Source organism: Prosopis cineraria, unplaced genomic scaffold (genome assembly GCF_029017545.1).
Source record: "Prosopis cineraria cultivar Desert tree isolate PC_DT_omini unplaced genomic scaffold, ASM2901754v1 PC3, whole genome shotgun sequence".
NCBI lineage: Eukaryota > Viridiplantae > Streptophyta > Magnoliopsida > Fabales > Fabaceae > Prosopis > Prosopis cineraria.
This window is the reverse complement of record NW_026555334.1, coordinates 41405047-41432634: the sequence shown is the minus strand read 5'-3', so window position 1 is coordinate 41432634 and position 27588 is coordinate 41405047. Positions and strand designations below refer to the sequence as shown.

Sequence of the window (27588 nt, the reverse complement as noted above, 5' to 3'; positions counted from 1 at the left end):
TCTTTCCTCCTCTTCGTTCCATCCCCTCAAACCACCCACATCCTAAGAGTTAAGACTATCCATCTAATTCAGATAATAATACTGAGTTAACTTCTACCACCCAAAAAAAAAAACCAAGTTACCAACCCACCCAGTGGAGATGTCTATTGTCCAATCTTCCATAGTTTCGCCAAAGGCTGGTTTTCCCAATATCAGGTAAACGTACGATTCTCACAGAGGCAAGGATCTTTCGACTATCTTCCAACTCTGTGCAGATCTTGTCCTCGTCGCGTCACCTCCTCCGTCCACCGTCTCTGAGTTGCTTCCAGTGGTGGTGATCTCCTGCTATGGTCGAGGAAGGCAGTAAGCTTTATCTATACTCTGTTTCCTCGATCTGCTCATGGTCCTCCGTCTGTCGCTGATCTGCTCGTTGTCCTCCGTCCGTCGCTGATCTGCTCGTGGTCCTCCGTCCGTCGCTGATCTGCTCGTGGTCCTCCGTCCGTCGCTGATCTGCTCGTGGTCCTCCGTCGGTCGCTGATCTGCTCGTGGTCCTCCGTCGGTCGCTGATCTGCTCGTGGTCCTCCGTCGGTCGCTGATCTGCTCGTGGTCCTCCGTCGGTCGCTGATCTGCTCGTGGTCCTCCGTCGGTCGCTGATCTGCTCGTGGTCCTCCGTCGGTCGCTGATCTGCTCGTGGTCCTCCGTCGGTCGCTGATCTGCTCGTGGTCCTCCGTCGGTCGCTGATCTGCTCGTGGTCCTCCATCCATCGCTGATCTGCTCGTGGTCCTCCGTCGGTCGCTGATCTGCTCGTGGTCCTCCATCCATCGCTGATCTGCTCGTGGTCCTCCGTCGGTCGCTGATCTGCTCGTGGTCCTCCGTCCATCGCTGATCTGCTCGTGGTCCTCCGTCCATCGCTGCTCTGCTCGTGGTCCTCCGTCCGTCGCTGCTCTACTCGTGGTCTTCTTCAGTCGGTCTAACTCAGAGGTAAGTGATCTTCTCTTTCTGGACGATCTTGTTCAGGTTTGATCTTGGTCAAATTTTGTTTTCCTCTCCACTCTGATCTATGCATGGATGGATTTGTTCTCGGGATTGCTGGCTTAGTTTTGTGTGGCTTGAACCATTTACAACTCTTGAACATTTGCAAATAATAAGATGGGTGAAAGTTGATTTTTTATGCTATTTCTGTGTTAGTTTTGTGCCTAGTTGAACTCTGTGCTGAACATGGGAGATCTGTTAAAAGTTAATTTTGTAGCTATTGAAACTTGATTTTAGTCAAAATCTATGCATTTGCAAATTGTGGGAAAGCTGGTGAAAGTTAATTTTGTGCCAAGTCGAACTCTTTGCTGGTTTTGGTTTGTGATCACTGATTACTGGAGCTTTATTCTCAAACATTATGTTTTGCATATATAGGGGTCATTTAGTCGAATTTTTTGCTGTGTGAGTCTCTGTTGAATTTGGCTCCTCTGAAAATTGCCAAGTTTTTATCATGTAATATTTTAATTATAATTTCTATAATTAATATGTTAGTTTTTTACATAGTATAATGAGTAACAATAAGTCAAAAGCTTCATGGGATCGAAGAAATACTAGAATCTTTATTGACATTTGTTTGGAACAAGCTCGAAAATCGCAAAGAAATGGTGGTAGTTTTACCAAAGCAGGATGGCTCAGCATAATTTCTACCTTCAATGAGAAGACTGGACAGAAATATGACAGACAACAATTCAAGAATAAGTGGGATAATATGAGAAAAAAGTGGGTACTATGGGATAAGTTAGTTTCAAGTGAGACAGGATTGGGTTGGGATTATGCAAACAATACTGTGGATGCTTCAGACGATTGGTGGGAGAAGAAGATATTGGTATGATGTTATTATATGAGGCTTTATATTTATTTTATTTATTTGTGTATTATGTAATATTATTGATAATTTATGTGCAGGAAAATCCTTTATATGAGAAATTCAGACATAAAGGATTACCATTTGCCAATGAATTAACCGAGTTGTTCCAAGGTACTATCGCTAATGGACCTAGAGCATGGGCACCTTCAAGTGGAGTTTTGCCTAACATTTACAATAGGAATGAAGGTGAGGATGAAGAGGTGTATCGGCCTGATATGGCAAATGAGGGTATTAATTTGGAGGAAGGTTCAGGAGATAGTGATGAGATCTTAGGAACTACTGGAGTAAGCGGTGAATTTAATAGAGTAATTCTAAATGCTTCTCAAGGAACCTTAAGTGGAAGCAGTGGTAAGAGGAAGAGGGGCGAAAGCAGTAACGGTAGAAAGAAGAACAAGTTACCTAGTACAAGTCAAATAGCAGATGCAATGAGTGTGATAGCTCAGACAACAAAGGAAGAATCTCAACAGGCCAAGGAAACATCAATTCCCGAAGTCATGTCTATAGTCAAACAATGGGAAGAAGTTGCAACTGATAAACATTGGGTTTCACGATGCATGTCACTCTTCATGTCCCGAGAGGCTAGGGTGATGTTTTTGACGATGAAGGATGATAAAGAAAGCGTTTTGGAGTGGTTGAGATATGAATGTTACAAAAATGGTTGATTATTGGAGTTTTAAAACTTATTATGAGTATATGATCTTACTTAAAAAGTAATCTAACATGTTTGTATTATATTGTAGAATTTAACTTATGTAGCCTCTTGAACTACTTATGTACTTTTTATGTATGGTAATTGAGTATTACAATGTTGTGGAAAAGTCATTGGTATTTCTATAGATGACTTATTTAGATGTATCTATAATTGAAATTAAGTGCACGTATTATTTATGTGTTTGGCTACAGATAGCAAGACATATGGAAGAGTCATCTAAAAAAAGGCTAAATAGAGCCCAAAAAGTTAGTGCTCTCATTGGGTTGTATGCAACAAGACATTTGTGCAAAGAGCCACGAAGAAATAGTGAATATACAGGTCATTTGTGGGTGAATGAAATTTTAGAAGGACACCCAGTTCGTTGCTATGAAATGTTTAGAATGGAACCACATGTGTTCCATCAATTATGTAGTGAATTGACACGACATGGATTGAAGGATACTAGGCGAATGAGAGTACAGGAGATGGTTGCAATTTTTTTAAATACAATTGGATATGGGTTGGGAAATAGGATGGCACAAGAAAGATTTTAACATTCAGGAGAGACTATTCATAGACATTTTCATAAAGTTTTAATGGCTTCCTCGAAACTTGCAATGGAATATATTAAACCACAAGACAAGTCCTTTCGTCATGTATCAAACAAAATAGAAAATGATAAGCGATATTGGCCATTCTTTAAAAATGCCATTGGAGCAATTGATGGCACACATATTCCATGTGTAGTCCCTGCTAGTGAAAAATCAAAATATATTGGAAGAAAAGGAATCCCTACGCAAAATGTAATGGCTGTGTGTGATTGGGACATGTGCTTTACTTTTGTCTTGGCTGGATGGGAGGGCACTGCACATGATGCTCGCATTTTTCAACATGCCCTGACAGCTCGATCCATGAACTTTCCACACCCGCCTTCAGGTATTTTTATTTGTTCAATTTATTTGTGTTAGACTTTCCACCTTACAGGCATTGATAGTAATTTTTTTTACAAGGTAAATATTATTTGGTGGATGCTGGTTATCCAACACCAAATGGATATCTTGGTCCGTATAGACGGGAACGCTACCATCTTCCTGATTTTAGAAGATCAACTGGATTTGCAAATAATAACGAGGTCTTTAATTATTTTCATTCAAGTTTACGGTGCACAATAGAAAGAACATTTGGAGTTTGGAAGAAGAGGTTTGCAATTTTACGCAACATGCCTAGCTATGACTACGATATACAAGTTCAAATCGTTGTTGCATCAATGGCGATACATAATTTTATTAGAAGACACTCTAACTCTGACGCTGATTTTATGCATCATGAGATGGAAGATCAGGAAGATTATGAGGACCAAGAAGACCATGGCGTTGATGGATATTCATCCATGACATCTTCTTCATCAGCTATGACTAGTATTCGTGATATTATTAGGGACCAACTTGTATATTATCATCTTCATTAGTTGTTGTAAAATTACTGTTTTATATTTAAGAATTTAATTTTCTTGTCTTTTATTGAATTTATTTTAAGCAAGATATATTTAGTTATTTATTTACATAAATTTAAATGTTAATATTAATATAATTTAAATTTTTAATTAATTATATATGTAGTTTAAATAATATATTTTGCTTTTTAAATAAAATGTAACAACTTTAATACTATTACATACAAATCTATCATTAATTTAAATTTAAAAAACAATGTCCTTTATGGTAAGTTAAACAGCTAAAATTGATTCTAAAAAAATTATCCAAACATCTTCAGTTCTGTTAAAATCAATTTTAGAAAAACAGCATCCAAACATATTGCGTTCTAACATAATCAATTATGATTAAAATCTACCACTTAATCAATTATTTTCATAATCTATTATGCCCAACTGAAATCCAAACGGAGCCTATAATGTTCCTTATTGAAAGCTTTTTATGATGTGAGTCTGACATAAGAAAAAGACTTTGTTGCCAATGGCCAACATATATAATATTTTTCATTAAAAATTTTTCATAAGGCATTACTTTTTTTATATAATTGTTGATGAAGGTTACTTATGTGGGCATAAAAAGTAAGAAAAAGTTAAAAAAATTGATAAGATGTTTTTTTAAAATAATTATACATATAAAATTGATTTGTACGAGAAGTTAAATAAATAAAAATTTTTCGCATAAGAATATAATGATAACTTAATTATTATCTCCCCTTCCCTCCCCTCATCTCCCCTTCCAAACAAAACAAATAATCATTAAAGATCTCTCCCCTCCTCTTCGTTCCATCCCCTCAAACCACCCACATCCTAAGAGTTAAGACTATCCATCTAATTCAGATAAATAATACTGAGTTAACTTCTACCACCCAAAAAAAAAAAAAAAAAAACCAAGTTACCAACCCACCCAGTGGAGATGTCTATTGTCCAATCTTCCATAGTTTCGCCAAAGGCTGGTTTCCCAATATCAGGTAAACGTACGATCTCAACAAGCAGAGCCATAGACCGTTGAATGTCCCCCACAGTAAACGAGCTTTCTGCTTTTCACGAGGTAGATTATAATAAAACTAAAAATATGCCAATTAGCAAAGCTAATGACTTAATACAAGATGCTACTTAAAAGCATGGATTTCCAACCCCCCCCCCCCCAAAATGAAAGTGTAAATGGAGTTATGAATTAAGCTAATCTTATTCAGTAATGGTCTAGGTTGAAGTCCCCTGAGGAATAAATAATGCTCTGAAATACATTCACTGTTGCCAAAAGAATTGAAGCTTCTGTGATCTTTTGTGCCGGTTTTCCCTTCTCTTCTACCAAGACAAGCAGCCTTGATTTTCTTCCTACGTACTTGGTTCAATGGAGCAAGCATAACCTGTATCTGGATCACTATGATCACGAGATGATCCAACGCCCAAAACCATGATCATTTGGTTCAAATCCATTACAAGGATCAAGAAGAATAGAATATCAACCTAGTTTGTTTCCATGAAAGTATCTGGACGAAACTTTTTGCCTAACGCATTTACAGCCGCTTCAAGGCGTGCTTGGTCCTGCAACAAAATCCCCAGATTAGTCTTACTAGAGATTACATATTACACATGACACAATAAAGAAGTGCTCATAATACCACAGTTAGGCTGTACCTTTCCTTCGAAACTTATTATCAGAGATCCATGTCTGGATTTGCGGTAACAACCTTGATGTTACAAAGAAAAGAAAAAGATGAACATCATGTCATAAACAGCTGGAATTTAAAATAGTTCACTAAATACACACCAATAAAAAGGTCAGGAAATTCAAGACAAAGCTTCGATAGAGGTTGCGCAATTTCAACCTGCAGTTTAGAGTTCCCCAGATGAAAAATTGTAAACAAGACGATCCCGTGAGTGAAGAAAATGAGAAGGCGTACAAAGCACAGATAGCATGTCCATGTCACATGCCATGAAAAATTACATATCTACAAACTTCTGATCTTAAACATACCATATTAAAAGCATTTAGAAAACTACTGTACACATTATCTCTAGTTGCGATAATAAATTTTTATTCAAGCAGGTGAAAAATCAAAAGCTGCCTGGTTTGAGGCCCCGTGTCCCCTCCCCTCTGAAAAAATATCAAAATTTGGTCCTTCAAAACAACAGATAACAAGTAGCTCCTGAATGTGAATATTCATGTTTCTCCTGATTATAATGGATATCAGTTGACCGAAATTCCAGCTGTAGTAAATAGAGTTACCACATACATCTGAAAGATTTGTTGTAATGTGCTTCGATACATATGGTTCCAGCAATGGTAACAGGTCAACAGATTCTCCCAACTCAATCAAACAATCCCACTGCTTTTCCAGCTCCGAAACGTTTGTTACACTAAGAATTATCACATTTTGACACTTGATCTACAAGAAACAAACATCAGATATCAAACATTTAAAACCAGAAAGCACACCATCACATGTTCCGCAGCTAAGAGTTGGTCACAACAGACCAATGTACATTAGACCAATTTCTGCCATCGCTCCTCAATGTGAAATTGAATATCCAGTAAATATGACATGTAAAGAAACATAATCATGGCTAATGAATTTCCCAGAACGTACCAAGGGCACAGACAACTTGTCATGATGCAATAATTCTGTGATGCCTTCAGGCAATTGAGCCATCTGAAAGGTAAATGACTAATGGATCAATTCGTGCTATAAGTATCATCACAAAGAATGGTAATGTGAAATGTCGATCTAAATCTGAGTCCGCAAGTTGGAGCCATATTTGGGAGTAGAGAAGAAAGTTCTTCGGATAAGCCAGAGGTCAAGCCCTCTCACTGACCCTAAAAAATACAAAACACTAGAATGCAGTAACCAGATGAGACCAGTGGGACAAGCTCTTGAATGAAGTGGTAAAGGTTGGGCCTCCAAAGTTCAGCTTTTGGTATTCATGCATCGATAAGGAGAAACTATTGTATACACCACCCATAAGCACCTATTAGTGGGTCCACCTTTGACATGTACACGTGTGTGCAAATGTTTCTCAGAAAAATGCCCTTTCCAATCAGAATAGAATGCATTGAAATATTAAAACACAAACATTAAGATGATCAAGTAACTTCTTGTACGCTAAGCTACCTCATTTCGGTCACCAGTACATTGATAACCAATAATATTCCCAAGATATTCTTCAAATTCTTCGTCAGGAGCCTGCATCACGCTCAAATGACCAAATGATAAGAAGTTAATCTTATTATAAATTAATAAGGAAAGCTATGCTCACACACACTATTTAGTCAATTAAGTCAGGAGAAACTAAAGTCAAATTTATCTTTGCCGCATAGCTTAACAACCAACATAATAAGGCAGCACATCCAGGCAATGATTTAGTGGCCTTTAATGGAAAAACACAACAATCAGATGAAACAACCCACCAAACGAACACTAAAAGCCTTTGCAACTCCTGCTAATGTAACATCTGAATGCAGTGGACCTACACCTCCATATATAAAGACCTACAATAATCAGGTCAGTTTAAACCTAAACTTTCATTTCATCAAGAAAGCCATATGCACAATTTTAGTAGAATTTTTAAATTTACCAAATCATTAGTAGATTTCTGTCGCTCAACTTCTTCAGCCACAGAGTCTATCTGGTATAAAAGATGCATGCCACAAAGCATTAAATTAACAGATGAGGTAACGAATGATTGTATCTGGGATTAGATGTAACGTGTTTTCAACATGCTCATAATAACAAATTCAAGTACAGATACCTGCCAACTAGAACACTAAAATAACTACAGGGAGGATGCAAATATGAACTCACATTGTTGTGAACAACAGAAAGTTCTGACACAGACCAACCAATAGAATACAACTTCCTCAGCAAACAAGGTCCCAAATGATCCTCAATAGTGCCAAACCTGAGCTATGAAACAGAGGGGAAAAAGGAAATTCTATTAAAAAAATTACAAGGATGATAAAAATCATGTGGACTTCATGAATTGATAGATAGCACAATAAATTAGTGAAATCCCCAAGAGGTGAATTAAAAAATAAAGCGTGCAAGTTCATTAAAGATACATTTTTTGATATAACCATGTAATCCACAAGTACTTACAGAATCTCATCTCCCACAGCAATAACGGATGCTGTAAGCATACTGTTTTTATGCAAACCCAAGCCAGTCAAGCCATTGCTATCAGTAGGATGGTTTCCACTAGCAGCAGATGTCTTTCTAACCCTCCCTGCCCTCTCTAATCTTCCATCAGCAAGCAAGTATGCTGGCTTATATTGGTTTGAGGAGTTGCTAACGGATAATAATGCATTGGGAACTGTATCATGAATGCTCCCAATTGAAGTATAACTGCACAAATAAAGAAAATCTCTCACACAAAATTCCTCAACTAAACTTCAACAACTAGAACTTAACTTGAAGCGGTGAACTACAATAGACTAGTTCTAGCACACTGCATCAAAGAGGAAGCAACACAGACCAAATAGCCTGAATAATTCAGCAAAGCTATTTGATCAAATCTTGTTTGAAATTTCAGAAAAAGATGATAAAACTAAATGTAGGTCCTTTATGAAACCTTCGTCAAATAACTCTAGGTTTTGGATCTCAGGAAAGGGTAGATATTAAAAGGTTAAAGCATAGCATGCAATTACATTAAATACAACAATAAAGTCCAGCAAATCAATAGAGTATTACCCTTGATCATAAAGAGTGCAATATTTCACCTTGCAATTTAAAAGGAAGGCCCACACATCTCTGCCATAGAAATATAAACGAGTAAAACCATCAAAATGATAGCAAATTGAAACAAAATAAAGTTGTAAAATAATGAAATGATGACAATTCCCTCAATCAAAAGAAAATAATGTTCTCGCGTCTTAAGAGAAATGAAATAAACAATTATGTGAGAGAACATACAACACATATTTACAAGTAACAACACTTTATAAAGAGAAAACCTAATAAGCATCCCAATTAATTGAGCTATTTCGTTTTTCAAACTCTCAAAAGTTGGCAAGCCTTGAGGAAAACAAGTTAAAAGTGAGGGATCAATAGCAATTTAATCCTTTGAAATTCTGATTATGGAATAAAACATAGAAACAATGAAAAAAGACAATAAAATAAAATATCTCTTCCATATATCAAATAGCATCCAGCTGATAGATATCCTTCATTTTTTACGAATTACTGGTACTACCTAATTATCTTCAAGTATTCAAGTATAACTAGAGCAAAAAGTTAAAAGAAAGCTTGGAAAAAATGTTTTGATATATGTAATTATGAGGAGGCCTACCAATTAGTGGCACCCTGACAGACTGATCTTAATCTCTAGTACATTAGTGTTATTAATTTAGAAACAACATGCATCCTATCCAATAGCATGTATGTTGACAGAGCTTGTCCATGTAGAGCTTATTACAGAAACCAAAGGGTTCCTGGATATGTCAGCAACCACTCACTGAATTAAGGAAGATAAAATTTCTTAAGATTTGATTATGTTTTTATTATAGTTCATCAATCCAAAAGAAATAAAGTGGCACCAAATATAAACAGAAATTATGTTCCATTAAAAAAAAAAAAACGTTGTAATGAGAAACAACATATAGCTGAAGGCAAAACCTGTATGACCAATCTAAAATGGGGTTCACTCTCATAAAAGGTGGCCAACCAGGTGAACTAGGGGAGAACTGTTCTTGGCCAACCTGCAAGGTTGAACAAACGCATTAAGAGAACATCAAAATTTTCAACTTTCATATGACATGGGAATTCTGAAAAAAAGCATGCTAACGTTTATACTTTATATGTTAAGAAAAAAATACACTTTCAGGACTAAAAAAGAAAAAAGAAAAGCTATACCGCAGTTGGATCACCAATACGAACTCCAAGGAAAATAGCTTTAATTGGCTTATCCTTCAGCAAAGCCTCCAAGCCAGACTTAAAATCTAAGCGAATGATGTCAAGCTGCAAACTATACCTGCTTAAGCAACCAACATTTATTATTTGCCGCATGCCTTGGAGGAAAAAGAGGTCAGGTAAAATTAGACAAGAACTATATAAAGAAGGGGGAAATAAATAAGTGGGAAAAGGACAATCAGGGACCTCCCAAGGCCATTAATTACAATTAGGGACCCTAAGGTCTCGTTTGGTATGATAGAAAAGTTTTTGATGGAATCGGAATTGAAATTGAAATTAAAATCAAAATCAGAATTGGAATGGAATTGAGTTTTAAAAGTGTGTTTGGTATGTTAGAAAAAGTAGATGGAATTCTTACACTATTTTTGTTTGGCATGTAAGATATGGAAATAGAATTATACAGAAAAGACAAAAATACCCCTAAAAATTAAAATTAAAATAAATATATATTAAAAGCTTGATTGTGTTTTAATTTCCTCATGTATTTAGTATATAAATAAAATATTATATGTAATAGTAAATATATATAATACAAATATATACTATAAATATACAAATAGTTTATAAAAGAAATATTATAAATGTCCAAATATATATAATACTATATTATATATATATATATATTATAATTTATATAAAGACTTTTATGCCCATAGTAACACCAAAATAAAGAACACAAAAAATAAAGAAATAAAAGTAGTGAGAAAAGAAAAAAGCTAACGAAACAAACTCAGCCACTATCATTTTTTTTTTTTGCCGAACTCAGCCACCACATTTTGAAGACTAAAAGCTTTTGATGCACACAAGACTCACGCTCATGATTTAAGGGGCAAAGTTGTGAATTCAATTTTTTAAGAGGATAAAATTGTCTTGAAAAATAGGATTCTATGGAATTGGTCCAGATTCCATAGCTTTAAGTATGGAATCTAATTCAGGCTTTTTTCATGAAATTAGGATTCATGGGAGTTCTAATTCATATGTACCAAACATCTCTTTGTTAAGATTCCTACCCCAATTCCATTTCCATCCTTAAGATTCAACTCCACCAAACAGGGCCTAAATTATTGAAATCCCAATAATAGATCATGGTCCTTATTTAAAATTAAAAAAAATGCAACTAGTCTAAAAATATTCTTCAGAAATGACTTTGATAAATTTTCAAATGACTATTGTATATTCGCAAGTGCTCTTAGAAAGTTTCAAAAGTGAATTTTAGTTTAACACTAGGAAACAATTCATTCTCAACTATTGTTGCTTGGTTTTCTAATTGAGATTAACAATATTTTCATCCCATGATAGTAATTTTATCAACTATCATTTCTTTGTTCTCCTAGTGGAGGACAATTTTTTAAACTCATGTATGTTTTTAATTCCAAATAAGAACCATGATCCATTATTCGCTATTGTAATTAATGGCCTTAGGGGGTCACTAATTGTCATTTTCCCCAAATAACTTGTCCAAATAAATGTAAACTATAGCTGAAATATAGAATAAAATCACAAACAGAAAAGGAAGAAGAAGCCCCACTCACGTGGCAGCTGTATCATAGGTAAATGAGTTGATTTCTGGGAAAGCACAAGGACTCTCAAAATATATTGTTCGAATTGGAAAGTCTCTTAGATCACCGTTTGCACCATTTTCCCCCTTTTATGCAAGAAATAACCAGCCCTGAGCAGGTGCAACAAAACCTACAAACCAAAGTTCACTGTTGCTATCATAGAGTTCAGAGACACAGACAGGTGCCATACACATGAATACTTACTGTTGAATCTTTTCCACCATTGAAGCTGAAGGCAACCTCCTCAATACTGCAGGAAGAAATATAGTTAGTACGCATTGATATCAGCAAATGCAGATCATGCATTCTTCTATATCATTATTGTTATTATTTTTTTCTTGCTCCCTTTTTCTGATAAAACAAGGACAATAAGTTCAATTATAATCTTTGACGATCATCAAAGTTCATAAGTTAAAATGTATAAAATGTATTTTAACACACCATTTTCAATTATAATCCGACAGTGGTATGGCTCAGTAGCAACAGAACCAGAAAAAGACGTCCTCCTTTCTACAACCACCCAACGAGAAATAATGCTCTTTGGAACAGAAAATTATTAGTCATTACTCATTTCTAATAGCTCTTGTAAAAACAATAACAAACGAAGGTCACATGGTTTTTTTTTTAATTAAAAAGTAATGCACAAGTCCACACAAAATAGCAATTTTCTCGCTCCAACAAGCCAACAGTCCACCACTACTAAGACATCTGGATAATAGCAAGGATTGATTTTAATCATGTTATTTATCTTTAATATTTAGTATTTCAGTAAGCTAAGCCAAGTGGAGCTCCATCTGCAAGTCATTTTCTGTTGCATCTTTCAGTATTTGTTTCAATGGAATTCCAGTAACACATGGCTTAGATAATGCAATAAATAGTTAAGGTTCAAAGCCACCAACAAAAGGATTAACTTCAGCATAGAAGAATCAATGTTTTCACCAGAAAACCAACAAAAGGCTCTGAGATAACTAATATCAATCAAAACTATATGCCTACTTGACTGACTAGTCGAAACAGTTACGGGCCTGGAGTCAACAATATTAAATGTTTTAAGCAAACTAACAGAAAACGGGCAAATCTAACCCATCTCATAAAAAGGACTAAGACAAAGACCCAGTAAATTGCATATAATATAGCAATCTCATAGAAGGAATTAAAGAACTTACGAATACAAAGCTAATGCTCTCTGAATAACATAGATAGCGTTGTTGTACTTGGTCTGGAGCCTTCGATCGTTGCACTCTCTGATTGATTTATCGATCTCCATTGACCGTGGCGCACAATAAAAATCTGAACAGCACAAATAAACATATAATCAAAGCAAGCAAGGATTTCAAAGATTGCGGGTTTTTGGCATTTTCCCTGCATCAAACCTGGGTTTCCCCAAAAAAAATTCCCTTTTCGCGGTGAATGGTTACAGAAGAATTTGAAAACGACCTACTGCTCTGAGCAAGCTAAGTGAATAACTGTAATGGAACTCGAGTCAGTCAACAAGGACAGGGATATCCGGAATGGCTGCTTAATATAGTTTCTTTCCACAAATGAAAAGAATCAGGAAGAGATATTGTGGAAGCTGAGTCATGTAAATTGGATGGCACGGATTGGCTATGGGAAAGAGAAGCTGAACGGAAATGGTCCTTCCCCCGTTATCGTATTGCGGAGCCGTGCAAGCAGCCAAAAGAGCTTGAAACTGAAATTCAAGAACCGGATCGAGAGGGATATTCAACAAGATGTCACTGTGACATGAAAAAAAAAAAAAAGCACATTCGCACATAATTCCGAATAATAATTACAAGAGGCCTTTTGTTTTCTACTTAATAAACTTCCTTATTTCGTGAATTGAATTCGATGATAAGGATTAATCCTGAAAGTGGGAAATCTTTTTTTTTTTTTTTGCCAATGACAGCAGGAAATCGTATGCGTGTATTGTCCAACATTTTTCTTTAATTTTTTTTTGGCCAACCAACATTTTTCTGTAATTCAAGGAATCAAAATAGTATTTTTATCTAAATGTATTAGAAGGGAATTATTTTAGTTCTAAATTTAAAATCTCAATTTATATTTTTATTATTTCTTCTCAAACTATCCCATTAACTGTATTTATTCAAGGAATCAAAGGAGTAGCTTCCGAGATAAATAATTAAAATGAATATTTAAAATAATTGAGACACATTTTTATAAATAATTAATAACTTAACTAATTTTTTAATCTCTATAAATTGCTATTTAATGTTAACATTTAATTGAGGAAGTATCGAAAATAGTTTCGTGCCGGCAGCAGAAGACATTAAATTAGTTCTTGTCGGCCGTGGGTAATTTTGTATTTCAAGTCCAATAAAAAACCAGGGATTCAAATTAATAAATCTTTTAGAAGTTAAAGAAACTAATAAATCTTTGAGTTTTCTTTGCAAGCAAAAACTTCCGAGTTATTGCTCTTGCTCAAGGGCGCCACATTTACATGGGTGTGCTACATTTATGTAATTTTTATACCCAAGGAATAATCGTAGATCACTTTTATAACTCCATCCCAGTCACATTTAAAATCAACGCTAGGAAAACGAATGCTAATTGATCAAGTTTACCCAAAATCAAGACAGAGAGTTAAGTTGGGCCCTCAAGAAACATGTTCCATGCCTTACTAGTTTGAAGTTTGAACCAGACAGTCATTCCTTGTGTTTCTTTCTCCTGCCTGAAGTCTTCTCTACTTATTAGTGGTCTGGTAAACAAAACGTCAAAAGTTAAAGACAAACCTTATTGCATTCATCAAAAAATGACAATGTGTGTTGGAACATTAGAGTGTTGGCGTTATTAGTGCTAGACATATTAGTTAATTGGTGACTCTAAATTCTATATGAATGGTATGAATCATATTATGTTATAGGTTGGGTAGGTTGTATTCTATTTCAAGAGAAAAGTTAACATGATTTTCATGGCTGGTAATTCTTTAAAGAAAGGTTATATTATTTATTTGTAAATCACCTAAACAGGGTTCATTATCTTTATTATCATTTGTCGAGTTGATTAATGAAAGATTTCTATTATCATCTTTGTTGTTCGTTTTCTTCTCCTTAATTTTCCCAACAACGTATACAAATTTCAAGCGTAATGGATGAATTAGAAAATGAAAAGGTTAGGGGAAAGTGGAATCTGACCGAAACCGACAAGCACTTCACGCGGTGGTTTGGCGGATTCGAATGACTTTTCCAAGTTCAACCAACTCTCACAGGGTCAACAATTAAAAATTAGGCCACAGCAGAAAAATCAAAGTACAAATATTCACCACAGCATTTCTAGAGTTGAAATTGAGGTCTGTATCTGTATGCACGTCACAAAGGATTCTGAATGTTTGATCCTTTCTACTTTTTAGTGAATATATGCGCAGTAATTTTCTTTCAACTAGAGACGACAAAGTTATATATGATGAATTCTTGTCTTCTTGATTTATTATCTCTCTTCTTTTTAACCTCCTTTATTCGGGGAATGGGAGGGTATGCAGTATTTCCGTATTTGTATTATCTTGACTAACAAAAGTATGAAAGGAGCATTATTGCATCGACTGACTGCTTTGGCACTTCGAAGAAAGTGGCAACGCTAGCTTCCTCGATTGCATGATACCTGGCAAGGCCTCTCGAACAAGCACCCTGCAATGTCCAAGCATTTGGTTCAGACACCAAGGCCTACAAGATCCGGAATTGGATCCCCTGCAGCAGAGCTTTCTTTGTGCACTGCGGATTATTAGGAAAAAGATATATCTATTATAACTAGTGTGTGTGTGTGTGTGTGTGTGAAGAATGTTACTTTCACAGTCGCACTTCAACATTGTACGATTCAAAGCACCACAGGAGACATATCCATTAGTTAGGAATATGTTGACAGGACTCAGGAGCATTATGGATTCGAAGATCCGATCCAATTCATCAAATAAAGAAGTTGCTAATCTCCTATCAATCTATATCAAACACCATTTTTGATGCACTGAAAATATACCCAATAGATTTCAGTCCCATGTACACATCCCTGAGCATCAACTCCGTCGCTCTGTCTTCGAGGTGGGACCTCTTGCTTGCCAGAAACTTATGAATTGCTCCATTCAGTTCCACATAGCTCCAACCAGGTGGCTTCTGGATGGCAACATCGTCTATTGGTTCCCTCACACGAGTAGCTTCTTCATGCTGATCCATATCGGCTAGCATGTTAGATAACATCACATAACGGGCTCCATGGTAAGGTTCCATCGCAAGAAGCTCTTGGCCAGCAATTTTAGCCAGTTCCACGTCTCCATAGATCTTGCAAGCACCTAAAAGTGCTCTCCAGATCACGGAATTGGCCTTGCATGGCATGATCTTAATCATATCATATGCTTCATTCAAGCAACCAGCCCTCCCAAAAAGATCTACCATACAGCCATAATGCTCTATTTTTGGGTGGATACCGTAGATTGTCATCATAGATTCAAACAACTTCTCACCTTCCTCAACTAAACCACTATGGCCACAGGCACTCAAGATTGCTACAAATGTTATTTCATTTGGCCTTAATCCTATCAACTTCATTTCTTGGAAAATTGTAATAGCAGTTTTACCGAGTCCATGATGAGCAAGACCAGAGATAATGGAATTATATAGGAGAGTAGTTTTCAGATTGTCAGGTGTTTTACGGAAAATATCCATTGCAGTATCTATGTCACCGCACTTTGCATACATATCAACAGCAGCAGAAGTGAAGTCCCCGTGTTCACCAAATGACCAACTTTTAGCATATTTAAGGTGAATTCTTCTTCCCAACTCCAGAGCACCAAGTCGTGTACATGCAGAAAGAGCAGCAACTACAGATTTCACATCCAGTTGTCTCCCCATATCCTCCAGCTGTACAAACAATTCTAATGCTTCCTGAAAATATCCAGCACGAGAGTAACTGCTAATCATAACTGTACAAGAAACTACATCTTGTTCACCCATTTGGTCAAAAACCCGCCTAGCGACCTCAATTTCTCCGCACAGAGCATATCCACCGACCACAGAAGTCCACGCTGCAATACTTTTGCTAGTTCCCATCGTGTTTAAAACTCTTTCTGCTATTTTTAGGCACCCACATTTTGCATACATATCGACAAGCGTATTCACCAGTAAAATATTTTTACCTATAGAACCCAAGATTATATATGCTAAACAATGTATCTGCTTCCCAGCAATAGGATCAGCAAGTGATGAGCAAGCAGATAATAAAGCAACAATGGTATACTCATCAGGAGAGATGTATAGTTCCCGCATTTTTTTGAAAAGTTTAAGAGAAGAACGAGCTAAACCAGCTTGTGCGTACCCAGTAATCATAGTGTTATATGAAACAGAGTCTCTAACAGGACTTTCCTCAAATACATGGCAGGCATTCCTTGTATCTCTGAAAGCACAATACAGATGCAACAAGGCATTCGCAATATAGATATCTGATCCGAACCCATTCTTTAAAATGTGGCAATGAACCTGACGGCCTATTTGCAGCCGTGACAACCTGACACAGGACTTCAGTAGGAAAGGGAAGGTAAATTCATTAGGCGATTCAACTGCTTCATCAAGCATTGACTGGTAGAGAAATATCGCATCTTCAGGTGCATCACTGAGAGAGTAACCCCTGATCATGGCATTCCATATGAATACATCTGGAAAATTAATTTGGGAAAAAAGAACTCGAGAATGATGCAGGCCATTTCTAGATCCTGACAAAGCGAAGAATGAGATCAGCCCGCTCAAGACGAACAAATCGTCATGACGGCCATTGACGATGACCTGTGCTTGAATTTGGAGTGCTTCACTGATGGTTTTGCATGATCTTAACAAAGCGTTGATCGACTGATTCCAAATCCAAATTGACGCAACATTCTCGTGAAAGAAACACTGGGTCATGTATCGCTGACAATGCATTCGCGCCAGACTTATGCATGTCCATAACTCCACTCTGGAACAAGGGTTCTCTTCGTTTTATGCACGCACTTCGAATTCATGGGCTTAAGATCATGCACCGCAGACGATTTTCCGAGAAAATTTGAATAGAATCTTCTTTTTTTACCCTGAGGGTGATATCCGAAAACCACAATAAATAAATGACACTTCGCAGAGGAGCTCTAATGTAAAGCGAGCATGTGAGAGTCGTATGTAACGAGGTAAATTAAAACAGAAGCAAGTTTTTTTTTGGGCCAGAAAACAGAAGCAAGTTGAGGGAACGCAAATTTAAACATTCCCATGAAGTGACTCGTTAAGCAAATTTCAGGATAAAAAAAAGTCAGAAACTCCCTTCTCAGACTGTCAGACATCAACTAACAGCACCACACTAGAAGCCGCTGCCAGCTAAACAGCAGAATGTTTACTGGAATTTTAATTTTATGTTTAAAGTGTTTTCTACTGTTTTTCATTTCCTAATAGTCTTATTATAAATTGTATTATATGTCAATTTTTTATGAGAAATATTATATATTAATCTTGATTATAATAATTATAAATTATAAAGACATTATTAACTTAAACTCCATATCTTGAACAGAAAATTTATCGATTCGTCAAAATATAGATGGCAATAATCTTTTTTAATTACAATATTAATTTATTTTATTGATCTTTTAATATATCAGTCAATCTATCCATATTCTGGCGGCTACCCTCTCTCAAACTCGACCACGGAATATGAACACTGGCACGTGAAATGAAATGAATTAAAAATATAGAATAAAAATTTATTTTATAATTTAAATAAGGATAAGACTTATGGACTCAATATACTTATATTTAATCAAATTATGATAAGTAAATGTTAATATGTTAATAAAATTAATAACAAGATTTATTATGAAATAAATAATTTATAAAAGATTCACATATATTGAGTTAACGAAAAGCATAACTTTAAATTCTTACACTCTGTTCAAATTTTATTATAGGTCCTTATGCTCTTTTTTAATGTTCTAAATTCCTATATTTTTATTTTTAATCTTTTAAGTCCTTATAACACTAATTATGGAGGAACTCAGAATATTAAAAAATAAAAGTATGATAATCTAAAATATCACAAAAAAAAAGTAAGAACTCATACTAAAACTTGAACAAAATATAAGACTAATTTAATTAAAATAAATAATTTTTTTTTTTTTGTATAGGAAAGAGGGACTAGCCCAAATTACACGGAAAAGGAAGCGGGGGATTGTAATCCCAGTTGTTCTCTCTACAAAATGTCTCCCAAAAATAAAGACTCAGCTTCTCTCTACTTTTCTCCTCTCCTTTTCTTCTTCACTTCTCATCTCAACTATTGAATCCATTTTTAAATAATTAAAATTTAATATTTTATAAAAGTATTATTAAAATGTGAAATTTTATAAAAGAATAAATATAATAATAATTTTGTGAAACATTAAATCTTAATCATTTAAAAATGAATCTAATAATTGAGATGAAAAGTGAAGAGGAAATGAGGAAAGAAAATGGAGAGAAGTCAAATCCAATAAGGAGCAGCATCAAAAAATGCTGAGGCAGGAATACCCACTTTCCCCAGTAAATCTGCAGCCATGTTTTGCTCTCTCGGAACAAAAGTCACTCTAACGCGCTCCAGCTATACTGAAGAAGATTCTGTATTTCCACAAAAACTAAGCTTCCATAGTGGCAATCGTCGTGTCTCCCGGAGAACAAATCCACTCAATTCTTGCAATCAGACTCAATAATAACGTTCTTTAAACCTATATCCCAAGCTAGGCGGAGGCTCCTTAAGACAGCCCACTCTTCTGCTTCGAAAGGTGAACAGTTACCGAGTGAGCTGGAGCGTTATACCCTGTATATTATATTTTCAGTACAATAAAAAGTATTTCTCCATAGTCGTTACCATATACCCCTAAGTACATCCCCACAAGCACTGAGGTTCCCCACAAACTAAAATGCCCCAATACTGGATGAGCTGAGCACACAAATGCAAGCTCAAATATTTTATTTTGTCATAAGCGACAGCCACCATTTTCAACTGACTTGTGGTCCGTCAAATTCGTCATTTATCCACAGCTTTATCAAGGAACTACCCGCCGGGGGGGGGGGGGACCATTTGACCACTCCTCAACATTAAGAACGCATTTTACTTCAAACAATTTTGTTAGACATAAAAGCTTTGCGGCTGCAGCTACAATACGTGACAAATCTAAAATATGTTGCAGGTGAACAGCAATTAAGAGCACCAAAGATATCATCATTCATTCAATTCTAATGAAAAGGGTTTGTAACATCAATATGCTTGCTCAGTCATCAATCTGCACAAACAAAACCGTGTAAGATTCTTACTAAGTCTCCACCAGAATTCCCTATCATATCTAATCATAGAGGCCTTCCTCGTGCCAAATGTCAACTAAAAAATCCACCATCTCCTGCAGAATTGGCCGCACCATCAGTTAATAATCCCCATAAGTATCAATCAATAGATAATTACTGAGAAAAAAACAGTGAATACAATCCCTACAATGCACAGGTTAATTTTGTGGATTCATTTTAGTATTTGTAATGAATCTTGAACAACCGATATACTCCCTCATATCCTATTTATAAGACACTTTTTAGAAGTAATTTTTGATCCAAAATATAGAATATCTTGTAATAATTAAACCACTTTTTTTAATTTTACCCCTTCTTGATTAGCGAAAAGGTACGTAGTTGCATTATTATTTAAAGTCAAGAGTAAAAATGAAAGTACCTCTCACTTTTTTATAATAATAAAAACAAAAACTAACTCTTATTAATAAGTGTAAAACGATTGAAAATATCCTATAATAAGAACCGGAAGGAGTATCCCAGAAAACAAAATGCAATTATATTTAACAAATCTCAATCTCCCAAACAACTCAGGGCATCCTTATGGCTTCATCTTAGATTTTTTTTTTCCCCTTTCAATTTTCAACTTTATGAGGATACAAATCAAATACTACAATACCCTAACTTTTCTAAATTCATTTTTAATTAAATAACAGATATCCACACTCCAGCAACAAAACATACATATCATAGTTAAATTTTAAAAAGACAATTAAATTTTTTAATTTAAATTTTCATTATTATTAAGATAAATCCATGCATTTGAAGGGAAACAAATCTAAAATGTATAGTCTTTATTTTCCCCCTATCTATCTTTTGATAGCCTCTCAGTAATATTAACAATGATGAGTTCAATAGGCGGTTCAAGAATAAATAGAGTAAACTATTCATATCCAATGTGAATGATTTGAATTTTAGTTCTTTCTAACTATTCTAGAACAACTCCTGCATCACTGTTGCATTTTTATTTAGCTTCATTTTTTTAAATTTTTCTAAATTTAAATCATTGTCTTTTCAATTTTCAATTTCATTAGGATACTAACCAAATATGGTTGTTAAAAATACATACGGATAATGAAATTTTTAATCCCTCAAATTTGCCTTAGTTGTCAATTTGACCCTTCAAATTTAATTTTTATCGATTTCATCCTTTAAATTTGCCCAAGGTATCAATTTCGTCCTTATTATTTAAATAGGAGGTAAGATTGTTAAAATCTACTGACATAAAAAACAAAATATTAATGGCAGCCATGCATATTAGTAAAAACAAATGTAATTATTTAGGAAGAGAGAAAAAATAGACTCAAAAATTTTAATAAACAAAAAAACAAAACATAACATAAGAACATTAATAAAAATTAAACTAATCTGAGAATTAATTTTCCAAGTTATCAAAATACTTTACACATTAGATTAATTTGGGAGTAGATTTATGTTTTAGAACTTAAAGGACTAACATGATAATTTGGGAGTAAATACTTTACATATTAGATTAATTTGGGAGTAAATTTATGTTTTAGAACTTAAAGGACTAACGTGATAATTTGGGAGTAAATACTTTACATATTAGATTAATTTGGGAGTAAATTTATGTTTTAGAACTTAAAGGACTAACGTGATAATTTAAAAAAAAAATGCAAGAGACCAAGTCGATAAGAATCAAATATGAAGGACCAAATTGATAATTGAGACAAACTTGAGGGACTAAAAGTTACATGATTGCATCATCCTGAAATAAATAAATAAATTATATTTTAGTTTTTTGTAATTATTATGAAACAACCCGTGAATAGAAAGGGTGGGGTATCTGCCTAGTTTGTCTCCAACTTTGAAAGGAAAGAGGAGTGCAACTTCAACTTACAGCTAATGGTATTGGCTGCTGAAAAGGTTCCGTAGATAAAAGTAGGTCCTCGTAGCTTGTTGTCAAGCTGCAAGACACGTTCCAGATGCTTTTCAGGAAACTTGAAATGTATACGATATTTCAGAACCATTGAGAAGCATAAACTAGATACAGAAGCATATTACAAGCAGGGCTTGATGTAGATAACAGAAACCAGATACAGATGTAAATTACAAGGCAGAAATTATGAAAGGTAACTGGGATCAAGAGGTTTCACCTTGCATAAGTAAAAATTTTCAGCAGCAATATTGCCAACCGAGAAACTTCAAAAATATATATATAGAAATCCAAATCCAATTATGTCTTATGCTTTTCCCAAAACAGTAAAAGGACATGAATTTCACACGTCAAAATGTGAGAATGACTCACCAAAGAAGTTATAAATTTGTTCCCACAAAACTCTTGATAGTTGTTCAATTTATTTGTTGCCGATAAACAACAGAAGATGTGGTCATATAAGAATATACAAAGTAGACATAAAATATCAACCCTAGATCAGATAATTCAAGAAAGCCATGCTACATACGTTTGAACCAAGGAAGCAAACAAACTTGTAGAAAGTATTCAAGTCATCATTTAACTTGAGACCAAGTCCATGCCAATAAGGTAAATCACCCTTTTGCAGGGGTCTATTTGAATGGCAATACCATTTCTCCCTTTTGCTTATGATGTCTCACAATTTTAATTGCATTGTTAGGGCCTACAGAAATCCCCTATTCCTTACCCACAGGCTACTCCCACAGCTCAATCACACTGAACTGTTTGGAGTAGACTTTTAAGGGCTGATTAAAAGGGTGTTGCATGACTCTTTATGTCAAAATATTACACTCTTTTCTTGGGAGCTGATGTCAAAATATTATACTCCAAATGGAAATTTCCAAGCTGGGGAAATTGTCTGCACACTAACAATGGCGATCAGCCAAGTGGCATACCTAATCAGAATGAAGCCAGAAAGTTGCATTATTACAAAGACTATTAGTCACTTCAAGATCCTCTCATCTACTCCCTTGCATAAAAGGGCTGATAAGAAAATGGAGCTAGTCACCAGTCTTCACTTGTCCTGACATTATTCATGGAGTGAGCCTAGCCTAAGAAATGGTTATTCCTTTGTCCTTGTCTCCTTGAGACTCGTGACACTTTCTGCCCCATTCCTTTCACTGCACATTCAATATGATGCTAATTGTTTCTCATAACTTCATTAACTGAAACAAAAAGGGCAATTACATCTTGCAGACATTCATCAGCAGTTATCGACCAGCTTAAAAACACAGCATACATAAAGCTTTTGCCTGAATGAACTGACAAGAGGTTCATATATATGATTAAAACTGACAATGATATCAAAATATATTTATGCCTTCTCTAATTTTGAGACAAGGATAGATATCGGTGCTCTTTCATCACGACTGCAGGTTGGGAGGTTTGAGAAATTGTCCTATAAACCCACTCCTTTCACGCTTCACAGTCATCAAACAAAATACAATTCAGTCACAGTTTTCTTCAACATTTTGGATTTCACTTCATTGTCCAAGTGTTTAATGCATTTTTCTTATTGTACCATTCCCCCCAGTTCGATTAGCAAGTTTTTCCACATGTCTACGATCAAGACATCTGCTGGAAATGACAACCACTTTTCATGGGTTTCATCACCATTAAAGAAGATTATAAATGTTCCCCATTATTTAGGAGCATGATTATACGACACCTTGGAACTCCTAATCAACATAGTTACTACTTTACTGGAAGGTTTAAAACATAAGAAGAGAAGACAAACTCATAATCAATAAAATCACATCAACTCTAGGAAATGATTCTCCCTTCCTTCCACCACCACTTTTTTCCTTCAATGCATAGACAGCACAACTTCCCAATTCAATAATTACCCAGAAAACTTGTAGTGTAAGAAACTCAATGCAAGTTTATGACTGCTATTTTTCAAGGAAAAACAAAAGGGAATTGTTGCACTTGATTTTTTTTTGTAGTTGTCATGCCATCAAAGTTGCTGAATTGCAAGTATGCATGTACCTCATAATTGATTCTCTAGGTGGTCTCAGCAATCTTTTAGACCGATCACCAACCCACTCTTTCCTCTCCTGATGCCAAGCAATCTCAGCTGCATCATTAGGTTGTAAGATTCATGGGGCTAAAAAAAAAGAAGAAGTTACAGTATGTAGCATGAAATGACAACAATTATGTTTGAATTAATTTTTCAATAGCTTCATTTACCAGAAAGGTCATATCATAACAGTAACAAATTTATGATGTTCAAATAGGAAAGGGGACCACAAAATTTGTGACACACACAGGCCTATTTATTTAAATCTAGAGATAAAACACGCTAGACTCGTCAAAAGGTTAGCTATGGGAAGGCAAATCAGACACATTTAAACAGATGTTAGCTATGCCTTAGCTAAGATCTGCGTTTCAATACCAACTACATAAAAGAATTACTCTTTGCATCAACGTCTGAATGTGGTGATCAGATAATTGAAAAGATAAAAGCTTGTTCTTCATTAATGTCAGGTCACCACTTCATGATAGAGTGCCATTAATGAGAGAGTTTGTGAGAAAATCGAAAATACATGCAAGCGTTTGTGTTTGCTGCATCAGAACTACAGGTATAGTAACAGAATTTACCATGATTTACAAAACCTTCTTTCCCAGCGGATATCTCTTTTCTGGCATCATGTGAACCCTCTGAAGAGTGACTCTGATGGTTGTTTAAACCGCTATCATTGAGTTCCATTTTTTCTAAAGCAGAGAACCATTGCCTTCAACAACAGATATGCATATAAAATAAGTACAAGGAAGACCGGCCATTTGGCCATAGCTGTAAATCACTACTTATGCACAGCAAAATCTCTTCTCCAGGCAATTCCAAAGGCAGAAACTTGGGCCCTTATACTTAAAATAAAGTGTTCATATGTACTAACCGAAAACCTAAAGTTACTGATAAGTTGTGGCGCCAATCATACACCCCCACCTTTCTAATATAGCTACTGATGGTTTGCATCAAATGTTTGGGGTTATGAACAATATCCCTTCCGATCTTCCTTCTCGTCATGGAAAAAGGATAACCAACTAACAAGAGATAATATGAGGATTCGTAATGCTTATCTGGCTGTTGTTCGAAACCATATGATTGAGATGATAAATTGCTAACAAATTACCATACTATGCGTGTGCCAACTGTCAATTTCAATCACACACGATCATAGCGTGCAATACTTCAAAAGCATTAAAACAACAAGAAGTTCTATCCCACTAGGTGGAATCCGCTGCATGGATTGAACGACGACACTGTGATATCATTCAAAAGTATTAAAACATGAAGGAGAAAATATAGGGAGATTGGAAAAGCCATCCCAAACGATTCCCTTGCTTCCTTCCTCAACACGATTCACGACAATCCTTCTCTACTAACAGAAGTTACATTAATCTTAACTACAATCAGTAGAATCCAGTTTCTATACCCCCATTTTGGTAATACCTGGTGTTATCAGCTATTTCGATAGAACAGTAACAGTAATATCCATAATTAGTGTCGAAACTAAATAGGGAAGTTTAAACAGAAGAGATGCTCAAAACACTGCAGGTTTAGCATTAAAAACTCTATCGACAAGACAGGAGTGCCATTAAATTTCAAAAAATTACATTATGCTCGTTGATTATAGAAAAAGTGACATCGCAGCTTCTGGATAAGGAGAAAGAAGAATAGTAATGGAAAGCAACGGTGAGCAGAGGAAAAGAAAAACCTGGGCAAACCTGTCCGTCGCACGGTAACCAGCACCGAAGAAGAAAACAGTGATTAGAGTTGGTGGGTGTATGTAGCTTATGAAGAAAGAGATATTTTTTTTTTCCGGGTTTTTTTTTTTTTTAGGATTCCGTTTCTATGTTGCAGGGCGCAGGCTCAAGAAGACAGACTCATACGATCGCTCGATCAAAACACGTCATCAAATCGAACGGCCCTATGACAGTGGCCAAGGACTTGTGGGTTTAGCCTTAATTCTGCACCACTCTTCGATGATAGTGTTTTCTTTATTGATCCTCTTTTTTTTTTTTTTGTTGGTATACTGTTTTTCTCCTTGATCCTTATTTAGGTTACAGGAGATTAATAGATATAGACAAAGAGTGCGTGTTTGGAAGCTCTTGATCAAAACGTGCTCGTGACCAGAGTAGTTTAAAAATAATTTAATCTCGACAGTTGTAAGAACTCTTTATTTAGACTGTCTTGTTTGGTCTTTCATACAAATTTTACGAAGGATGGAAAATAAGTAGGGCGGAGTGTGTCCCTAAATGTTATGATATTCACTTATTTATACAAATATTTGGGGTTGGAAATGGGAGTGATTAGAAAATTAGAAGATAACGTCTAAGAAATTGTATCGAAGTAATGGCTCCTGATAATTATATTTCACATAATTTGTATTACTTAGCTTTTCGACGTGTATAACCTCTTGTATGAAAAATATTAATGCTAAATTGTTCTCCATATATTTTTTTACTTATAATCATAGTATGAAAATATTGGTCAATCTATCTAATTGAATTAGTAAACTATTCATCAGTATTTTAATAAATTTAATAAAATATTTTATTTATAATTAATTTGATCAGAGCCTGACTACAATTTTGACTGTGTACTTTTGCACCATTGCCTTTGTTCAATAACTGATCTGATTCAATCATGCAGTTATAGCCAAGAAATACTCACGGATTAGTTTAGACCTTTGGATATATTCCTGGTCTTGGGTCAATGGGACAAGGCATGGATTTAGTTTTTGGGCTACCAAATGTTCAACATAGTTTAATGTTGCCTTACCTTTTCTATTGGGCCTACACACGACCCAACAAGTGGTGGAATACCTGGCCTTTCTGCCGTCAAATAATTCGGTCTCGTTTGTTCATGATAAAATATTTCGGTCACCCTACAAACATAAAAGTTTGGGCCCTCCGGGGGGTGGGGGACTTCATCGTACATGATGAAACGTGAGTTGATGCTGATTTTTTGTTTTGGCAGATTTATAATTCTTAACTAATTTTTTATGAAATTAAAACACGCTTTTCTTACTCGTGTGACGCACACAGGTAGTTATTGTAAGAACAACCACTATTTACCTTAAAATGAAAAGGATTAGATGTCAATTTTGCTTATTAACTTTACTTTAAGGGTTTATGGACATTCAAAACTTAATTATAAGTTAATTTTATTTCTCAACATTAGAGGTTCGCTACGTCGTACCTTTAACATTAATTATTCAATAATGGAGCCTACATTTTGTTGAGTTGGCATTTAATAATAACAAATTATGGTGGGATCCACTCTATATTTATTTTTTTATACATCACCTCTTTCCTTCTCATTTGGTTCCACTTCTATCATCTCTCTCCTTCTCTCTCTCTCTCTTCAAACTCTGGCAGGCAGTGCAAGCTTTCAACAAGGGCCTTCTCTTCTCCTGCATCGAAACCATGGTTGTCAAGGTTTCAAGCTGTTGCAAATGAGTATGGGTCCTTATAGCAACTATTTAAGAAGGAAGAAAACCACAACCTCTAATGTCATTATTATTCATCAAATTAGACCTTATCATGGCTCTCCCTATTATTCACAAAGGACACGCTATTGTTTTTCACAAACAAGGTACTAAAAAGTAAAGAGAAAGAGAGATGCCCACAAGTTGCATTCAATGAGAAGTCATACGATGTTCTTAATTCCTGGCATGTATATGCAACTAGAACCCCAATCTTCATCTTTGGAATAATGAAAATCCTATATTATATTGCCTATGGCGATTGAGCTGCAAACGCACAAAGATCTCCCCCCTCTCTTTATA

The 27588-nt window shown here is 35.3% G+C and overlaps 5 protein-coding genes across 8 annotated transcripts; 2 read left to right on the top strand and 3 right to left on the bottom strand.

Moving 5' to 3' along the window:
• The first annotated feature begins 1519 nt into the window (after window positions 1-1519).
• Window positions 1520-2541, top strand: LOC129305616 (L10-interacting MYB domain-containing protein-like). The gene is made up of 2 exons (XM_054945601.1): window positions 1520-1837; window positions 1918-2541. Exons 1-2 carry the CDS (start codon window positions 1520-1522, stop codon window positions 2539-2541), a joined length of 942 nt encoding a protein of 313 aa, XP_054801576.1.
• A 679-nt stretch (window positions 2542-3220) lies between these two features.
• Window positions 3221-4038, top strand: LOC129305615 (uncharacterized). Its single transcript, XM_054945600.1, has 2 exons — window positions 3221-3506; window positions 3581-4038. Exons 1-2 carry the CDS (start codon window positions 3377-3379, stop codon window positions 4036-4038), a joined length of 588 nt encoding a protein of 195 aa, XP_054801575.1. The 5' UTR covers window positions 3221-3376.
• A 1186-nt stretch (window positions 4039-5224) lies between these two features.
• Window positions 5225-13236, bottom strand: LOC129306097 (uncharacterized). Its single transcript, XM_054946453.1, is given in 17 exon segments — window positions 5225-5607; window positions 5701-5753; window positions 5834-5891; window positions 6300-6452; window positions 6654-6716; window positions 7176-7247; window positions 7472-7552; window positions 7639-7689; window positions 7866-7962; window positions 8160-8405; window positions 8751-8810; window positions 9675-9757; window positions 9912-10029; window positions 11501-11612; window positions 11615-11657; window positions 11732-11777; window positions 12694-13236. Coding segments are annotated over 17 exon segments (1515 nt in total). The 5' UTR covers window positions 12795-13236; the 3' UTR covers window positions 5225-5529.
• Window positions 13237-15274: 2038 nt separating this feature from the next.
• LOC129305062 (pentatricopeptide repeat-containing protein At2g22410, mitochondrial-like) lies at window positions 15275-17749 on the bottom strand. Its single transcript, XM_054944976.1, has one exon. The coding sequence runs from the start codon at window positions 17443-17445 to the stop codon at window positions 15472-15474; it is 1974 nt and encodes a 657-aa protein (XP_054800951.1). The 5' UTR covers window positions 17446-17749; the 3' UTR covers window positions 15275-15471.
• Window positions 17750-19720: 1971 nt separating this feature from the next.
• LOC129305998 (uncharacterized) lies at window positions 19721-25506 on the bottom strand. Of its 4 annotated transcripts, XR_008592092.1 has the most exons (6): window positions 24691-25506; window positions 24395-24528; window positions 23783-23870; window positions 22690-22914; window positions 21719-21785; window positions 19721-19916 (listed from the first exon to the last, which is right to left on the bottom strand). XR_008592092.1 is itself a non-coding variant. In XM_054946276.1 (5 exons), exons 1-5 carry the CDS (start codon window positions 24819-24821, stop codon window positions 19863-19865), a joined length of 507 nt encoding a protein of 168 aa, XP_054802251.1. In that variant the 5' UTR covers window positions 24822-25506; the 3' UTR covers window positions 19721-19862. The 4 variants fall into 4 exon arrangements, 3 of the variants coding, with proteins under 3 accessions (XP_054802251.1, XP_054802252.1, XP_054802253.1); XM_054946276.1 differs by lacking the exon at window positions 22690-22914 and having other exon boundaries at window positions 21719-21818; XM_054946277.1 differs by lacking the exon at window positions 22690-22914 and having other exon boundaries at window positions 24691-25503.
• Between the last annotated feature and the right edge of the window lie 2082 nt (window positions 25507-27588).